Source organism: Zingiber officinale, chromosome 7B (assembly GCF_018446385.1).
Source record: "Zingiber officinale cultivar Zhangliang chromosome 7B, Zo_v1.1, whole genome shotgun sequence".
Lineage (NCBI taxonomy): Eukaryota > Viridiplantae > Streptophyta > Magnoliopsida > Zingiberales > Zingiberaceae > Zingiber > Zingiber officinale.
In genome coordinates this window covers 15,220,535-15,228,317 of record NC_055999.1, presented here as the reverse complement: position 1 = coordinate 15,228,317, position 7,783 = coordinate 15,220,535, and the positions used below count along the sequence as shown (strand labels likewise).

Here is a 7,783-nt window from a genome sequence, read left to right as displayed (position 1 = left end):
ATTCCTATGCAATAATCTATCAATTATTTTGTGAATAATGGCCCTATTTCAGCCAATCGCAGCCAGTGTCACTCGGCATGGTCCGATTTCATAGTGAACTAGGCCAGCGGAAGACAATTCCACCCAGCTTGATTAAGAGCTTCACACCGAAAAGAATTTGCAGCTTCTGCACAAGTGTTAAAAAATCTGACAAAAGAAAAAAAAAATTAATTGACGTAGTGAACAAGTTTACTTGATAATGAGATTCGACATTTCAAATATATAAGACAATATGAATTTTTTTTATTGAGCACCAGATTTAGATTTATGCGTTCCAACAGCAAACCATTGTTTGTGCGAACATGGTGAAAACATAGTAAATGGCAGAAAATTGAGGCAGATGTTTTTGGAAATCACCAAGAAAGGATCAATTAGACAAATCCCAGCAAAGGTTAGCTACCACAATTTCCAAACAGGCCAAAAAAAAAAAACTTAAATTTTTGAATCGTTGAAAGTTCTGGGGCACGATTTTGGCAGAGGTTTCCCGACTTCTGTTCTGGTGGAGCACTAAGTTCACATGAATGCAATCATCATGTATTCATGTTCAGTGGTGCATGGCAGCGATTGGATTGTTGAATATGAAAAACTTAAGCAACAGTTGCAGCAATTTCTGATTTGTCTATGCCTTGTATATCGGTGATCCTCAGCTTAGTGAGTTCCTAAAGTGACAATGGAGCATTTATAAGAAGCTGATACCAAAGCAACATCATTTAGTACTTGATTTGAGATCTCACCTGGCGGTGGCCCTTGGTTCGACGGTAATTTTTTCTTCGTTTTTTCTTGAATATGATAACTTTTGCATCTAAAGCCTGAGAAGACATCAATATCAGTTAGCAGAAGAAAAAGATATCACATGCATAGATTTATAGAGAAAAAAATATCTTTAAGAAAATGAATAATGAAATACTGAGTAGACATTTTTAGATCTAAGATGGTCCAAAATTGCTTTCTAGCACGTCTTATTTCGGTGAACAAAGAATAATGATTTCAAAATAAGCGAGCAACCGAGGATAATTTTGAGTTCTTGACGAAATCTCAGGAACAACTATATAATGCTTATTCCACAGAACTGATATTAGATACAAGAGATGCCTGCATGTATAATTATCTTTAGCTACAAGGACAGTCTAGCAAGATGCAGATAGCATCTCAATAGAAAACAAAAGGAATAAAAAGATAAATGGTTGCTTACATGTTCTTCAACAACAGCATGCACCATGGCTTCAGGTACCATTGGCCTACCAATAATTGTTTGTGTTTTTGATCCCAACATCAGAACTCTGTGCAAGTTTAACTGCAAACAAACCAGATAGAGTAAATAAAAACATAGGAAACATCGTTCGAGTGTTAGCGCAAGCATTCTGTAACAATTGCTGTATTTCTTAATCTGTGCTATTGTCTTGGTTGTTTTAATCTCAAAGATAATCAGGTGGTAGAAAGCAAAATAGCAACTTTTATAAAGGTTACCTTTCTTGAAAGAGGTGATCCAAAATTAAAACAATGAGTAGATTAATGGACGAAGGTCCTATTGAAGAGTAATAAATAATTGTTCACGAAAAACAAGTAAAAAAATGTCTAGACAAAAAATGCCAAATACAATGAAGTTTCTGGAGTGTATACAATTGAATCAAAGCCTTGAAGGAGATTATGCATGGGTTACTACTACACAAGCTGGCATAAAATTCATACATCAAAACTAGATAGTGCTTTTCAAGTTACTTCTAAAAGGGTCCGTCCATTCTTCTCTCACGAAAAATATGCATTCAAAATGCTTTGGCTATAAGTAAAAATCTAAAAAAGAACCAATTTTTCAAGCAGCTGCAAAGGCTCATATAGTGATATGCACAAGGAGCATAATGAAATTTTTTTCCTCTCTAGGTAGAAACAATATACAACATACCCAGTGTAGAACCAAACAACTTGCTCTGATACAATGATAAACACAAATCACAAAGTAAAGGAAAAGAAAGGATATAACGTAGTTCAACTTTACATCTACAAAGAAAATTCAAGCCTCTATTATATGAAAAGAAAAGAAAAGAAAAGAAAAAAAGAATAGAGAAATCTGCATAAGCTGTTGCTCACATTTCGCAAAAGAAAGCAAACTTTTCTTAAAATGCTAATTAAGAAAACAAAAAGAAACAAGAAAAATTCTCTCTACAAATTTTTGTTCTCCAATACTCATTACACATATCCCAAGGCACTCTTGCATTTGTACACAACCCAATATGGAAAATCGTAGGACAAGACTAGAAGTGGCCAAACCCAAAAAAAAATGTAAAAGAAAGGATTACTATAACGGTTGCACATTAAGCCATAGTCAACATGGTGTGCCTCCACACATGGTATAAGGTCATGCTGGGCTACATTGCATGTATGTGCCAAGCTCACATTCACTCACGTGTAGGCTAAAATACAAGCCAACCCAATGAATTGCCACCACAATAAGATTTTGCTGTAAGTGTGATGCTTCGAAGCACCAACCTCAACTTGCTCCACCATTGAATAAATTGGGATTTACATCCTTGAGTTAACCTCAATTAAGCATGTGTGCAACCACTTTGATTGCTGCATTATTCAACCACATGGATATCCATAGGAGCTATACGGACATAGAAAACTAGAAGATTTTCTCTTTTAATTGATTGTGTTTTCATGAGACACATTATGCAATCTGAGCTCACTAGATGTGCTACCCAATTCATATGTCCTAGGGTTAGAGAAGTCTTCACACAAATGTCTCTAACCTTCTTATCATCATATCATGTGTGTTCAATTCCCAATAACCACCCTCCCAACTGTTTAATCTAATAGGCTCGATGAAATCAATTTCTTCCTCATCTTTGGGAAGGATTGCTTGTCCAAAATATATAAGCTTCTTCAGGAAAACAAAGATTGATTGAGCCAACGGCCAAGATCTCCACCTCCACCTCTGAGTTTTAGACATGAGGTCTCAGCCATACTCATAACAAATCTCAAACTACTCTCTCCTATATATTGCACAATGAAATCAAACTACCGTACTATAGGAAGTATTATTATTAACCGTTAAGATGACAAACAATAATATCTTAAGCCATGATTGTTTGTACACTATCATGAACCTCTGCCTTTTTATCTAGGGACTATGGACAAGTTCTTTTGAGGTGATCATATATCTTGCACCTAAACAATTAGCATTGTTTATCTGAGTTTGAATCTAGATCTAGGCTACCTAGATTCTCGCCCTAGTGACGGACCCTTTTTGCTCTCATGTTGCAAATTTTCTCTTTTTTTAAAGCAACATGTGCAATATACTTTATTTACCATCTTCTAGAGAGTTGTCTTACCTTGCTTGCCAACCAAGAGTGTATTGAAAAAAGTATAATACAAATTAGAACAATAAGTAATTAAAATCTTTGCCATGTTGCCATCTATTATCTTCTCAATTACCTTAGCAAACTCATCCACAAGGTCTTGGCAAATAATAATAAGATACTTCAACTGGTTTATTTGTAGCTTGAATAATTTTCTAGATGGACTTGATTGATGGCACTGATTGACATGTAACATTCCACGAATTTCTTTATGACACCTTGTACGTACTCTCAATAGAAATATTAGCTACACGACACAATATGATGGTAGTGATTGTTCTCTTCTCATTGCTAGGTAGAATACCTGCTACGTTAGCAACTCTAATATCATTAATCAACCTAAAAAAAAATTTAACATCTCATATGAACACTAAATATCCCCTATGATACTATTGAAGTCCTTGTTAGGCTTAGAAAAATTTGTCTCTCATGTTGACCACACCACCCACTATGAAGGCCTAGTGAAATGCTCTTCCAATCTAGAAATAGTATTATGATGCCACTTGCTAGGTTTGATCACCTCAGATGCTACGTTTTGGGTTGAGGCTTCTCCATGACCATTTATTGAAATTCACATAACTAAAGAACCACAAATAAGTTAGAACAACATAAAAAACCACACCCCATTATCTATCATCTAAAACCATCCCTTTTTTATCAGAAATGGTGCGCCAAGACAATTCACCTAAGGCCTTGTTAGTAACTGAATGACCGCAAACAAGGCAACAAACACATGCATAACAAAGGAACACCAGTGAGCAACCATTGTTTAGCCTAAGCCCATATTCACAAATAAACTAGAAGTGTATATGACATAGAAACAGAAGTCTAAAAAAACTAGGACATAATGCAACCCACACCATGTAGAAGAAGCCCCCTCTCAATTACCCTAAACTCTTCTCCTAATGCTGACGCAGAAATAAGAAAGACTTTCCCTAGCCCCTGCCCTTGCACAACACCAAAAGCTCTTCCAATCTTATTCTTTGCAAGCTACTTAGCCCACAATATTCGTTCGCTGCATCCTGAGGCACTATTTCATCTTAGCATGCAACTTGAGGTGGAATGCCACAACATCAACCTAAAAACCATATAAAACGTCTTTAAAATGGATACATTGTCTGTTGGCCACATGCAAAGGTTGTGTAATTGAACCGAGTGCAGGTCCAGCTATGAGCCAACCCAACATGAGAGACAAGCTTCGAATGAAGAAAAGAACCAGTAATTTTAATTGAGAGATAAAACACTAAACTAATCGCAAGGAAGGCAACAATTGAAACACGCAGTCTTGACTATATGTTCGAAGGCACTTACCTTATCGTTAACCTCACAGTACTTGAGTCTTTCAGTGAAAATGGAATCTCCATTGCTGACTTTGAACTGATGGGAACCAATCTATGGGCAACAAAAAAGGGAGAACTTTCAAGATTCTATGCATCAAAAATAATACCATGAAGTCAAAAACGAAAGCAAGACGGCAGTCTATATTTACCTGAACAACAGCGAAATATGGTTCGTATGACTTGAACGGATTCTCCGACGAATCCAGTGGGCCGATCACGTTATATCCAATCTCAGCCGCCTCTGCAACCTTCTCTTCCTCTGTTTTTCCACTTTGTCCGATGCTTTTTGGACCCAATGTATGTTCTGTCTCCTCTTCCTCGTACTCCTCATCTCCTTCTTCGTATTCAGCGTCATCTTCCTCCTCGTCTGAAGAATTCGTTGGACGGGAAGAAAAAAATCGAGGGCTAGCGACACGAATCAAACTGAGAGAGCGGACTCGCACTGGAGCGTGTTGGAGATTCAAAGGTGAGCCTGGATTGATTGCGAGATCGAGGGATCGAAGGATCACGGAGGTTTGTGGGATCTCCAGAGCAGCAGTGGAGATGAGACGAGCCCGTACATGCCGGGCGAGAGTGCCAAGGCATCGGCCGGCCATGGCTGAGATCTCTTTTCTCGCAGGGCCTCAGCAAGGAGGCAAGCGAGAGGAATCAACGGGCTTTAGTAAGGGACTTAGGGTTTTAGTTGGCACACTGCAATTTTAGCGTAGCACATGGGCATCTCGGATTATATATATATATATATATATATATATATATATATATATATATATAATTTTAATGTCTTTTAAAAACTATGTCTTTTAAAAGTCTAATAATTTTCTAAAAATGCCTTTTAAAGTTGAGAACTTCCTAAATCAAGCATAAACTTTGAGAATGCCCAAGAGGTGAACTTCAATATCATTTTTCTATATGTCGATTTTCAATGTATCTGAGTCATATTTCTATAAAATCTAATTTAAAAAAAAAATTTATATTTTGGAGACACGTGGCAACATATCTCTCACCCTCTCTCTTCCCTTGTGGCATTGAGCTTCACGCTTATTATACCTCTTTTTACTATTATAAACACAACATCATTACAAATGGAGATCTAAAATAAGTAATATGAGTATCGTTGGACTTTTTACAGTAGGATCAGTGCATGTAAGAGGAAGATGAATCATGTATATTTTAAAAAATTACTTTCTTTTTCGATTTTGTAAAAGCAAGTGTGTAACAGAATTAAAAGAATATAGAAACAAAGTAAGAAAACAAAAGTATGTGATCGGTTGCTTAGTTCAGAGTCTTTGTCTACTCCTACTTCAAGACCTACAATCTCTCGGATCGTATCGATAGGTAATCTACTAAAAACCTTTTCCAGAATTGCTGAAGAAGGAAATTGATTACAAGAATGAAGTAAGGGACAGTGTAACGATCTATATTACCCTAGCAACAAAGTAAACAACTTAAACTAAATTGTTACCAACATAAGATTGTTGAAGTTGAGAGTTCAGGTGTTGGTGCTTGGTCTGCCGACAGAGGTCGGATGAAGCAGAGCAATAGCGTGGCAGCAACATCGTCAATTGGGCATACCATAAGGATTGTTGAAACTTGTATTTGAGTTATGTATAAAATGTTGTTCGTGACCTTCTTTTAAAGCTCATTGGAGGCATCTCCAATGGCTCCGAGGGGCCTCCTTTGAGGTTTATCAGATCCGCACAGCGTCCATAGCTTTTTTGTGCAAAGTTCACAGCTTATCCGCATGAGGGCACCTCCAACGCGCTCCAAAGCGCCTCTAATGCACCAACGATGCGCCTCTAATGCACTCTAGGGTGCCTCCCCGTAGAACAAACTTTATCTCCTTGAGGGTGCCTCCAACGGGTCCAGAGTGCCTCCAAGTGCTGCTCTGAGGTGCCTCCTTGAAGCTTCGAAGCGCCTCGGACACTGTTCATCCAAGGCTATTTTTGCACTTAATCTTGTAAAAAAGATTTAATCCATAAAATAAAATATACCTTAGTATAATAATAAAATGACATTATTAATTAGATTCTGTCTTCTTAAAACTAGAATCTAGTCATAGTTTTAGTTTAGGTTTCTAAAATGAACCTTGATCCTGTCCGAATGCTGAACCAACGGACGTTGGGCACGTGGCGCTCCCCGACTGCTGGTGTGGATCTTCGACTGGCTACACGAAGCTCCGGCGAACCTGCACAGAATTCGGGCCGGGAAGGGGTTCCCGGCGGCGACCCTCCGACGCTCAAGTCAGGCAAGCAAGCAGTGAAAAGTGGCTCTCCCAAAAATTAGAACGCGTACCTCCGGCGAAGCATGAGGGCCTTTATATAGGGCAGCGGAGAAGCGAGTGCGCACATATCGAGGTGTACACGTGTCCGTGGCCCATACCCCAGTAAGGGCTTGTCAGTGAGCTTACCTGACCCATACTGCTACAGTCCAAGCATGTCCTTGATGGGACAGCGGAACCCCACGTCGCGTGATTTGGAGTATGACCATATCACGAAGCATGCCAGCTGTCAGAAGATGTCCCTTGTCTTTTTCCCCGAACTCCTGTCGTGCGTCCGACCGGCCCACGTCCGACCGGTCATGTATGATGGTACACTTGGGAAATTATCGGTAATGTGTTTTGTGGCGACTGTTAACAGTATGCTTCATGTCTTCGGCCGAGCGTGCTATCTGCTCGGCCCTACGATCTTGCCCCATGAGCGCCGGAACCCCGACTTCCATAGGGGTGCCTTTTGCCCTCGGCTAAACACTGGGAGGCCGCCCGGTCGGTCAGCCCCCTTTCTCCGGTCGGCCTAGCTGGTCCGACCTTCTTCGATGGACCGCCCGGCTCTTTGACTTCCACGTGGCGTTGACCCCTTACAACGAGGGTCCCCTGTTCTTATCGCCGGATCACTTGCCTCCCTTTCAAGTCTAGTCGAAGGAGGCGATTAGTCCGACTGACTGGACTGCGAGTCTGGCCGGGCGGCTAGTATTCTCCGATCGGCCTACCGCAGAGATGGCCTTGAGTGAATCACCAGTGGCCTTCCTCGGATCTCCTCGTAATCTGCGCCA

At 39.7% G+C, this 7,783-nt stretch overlaps 1 protein-coding gene across 1 annotated transcript; it reads right to left on the bottom strand.

Moving 5' to 3' along the window:
* Nucleotides 1-260: 260 nt before the first annotated feature.
* LOC122005390 (50S ribosomal protein L21, mitochondrial-like) lies at nucleotides 261-5,443 on the bottom strand. Its single transcript, XM_042560416.1, has 5 exons — nucleotides 4,885-5,443; nucleotides 4,707-4,787; nucleotides 1,232-1,333; nucleotides 774-848; nucleotides 261-698 (listed from the first exon to the last, which is right to left on the bottom strand). The coding sequence occupies exons 1-5, from the start codon at nucleotides 5,329-5,331 to the stop codon at nucleotides 627-629; spliced, it is 777 nt and encodes a 258-aa protein (XP_042416350.1). The 5' UTR covers nucleotides 5,332-5,443; the 3' UTR covers nucleotides 261-626.
* Between the last annotated feature and the right edge of the window lie 2,340 nt (nucleotides 5,444-7,783).

Coding starts and splice junctions, on each gene's coding strand:
- LOC122005390 (XM_042560416.1), bottom strand. CDS start 5,331: ATGGCCGGCCGATGCCTTGGCACTCTCGCCCGGCATGTACGGGCTCGT. Junction 1,334..4,706: donor ACTGTGAGGTTAACGATAAG/GTAAGTGCCTTC, acceptor GTTTGTTTGCAG/TTAAACTTGCACAGAGTTCT. Junction 699..773: donor GAACCAAGGGCCACCGCCAG/GTGAGATCTCAA, acceptor TTGTCACTTTAG/GAACTCACTAAGCTGAGGAT.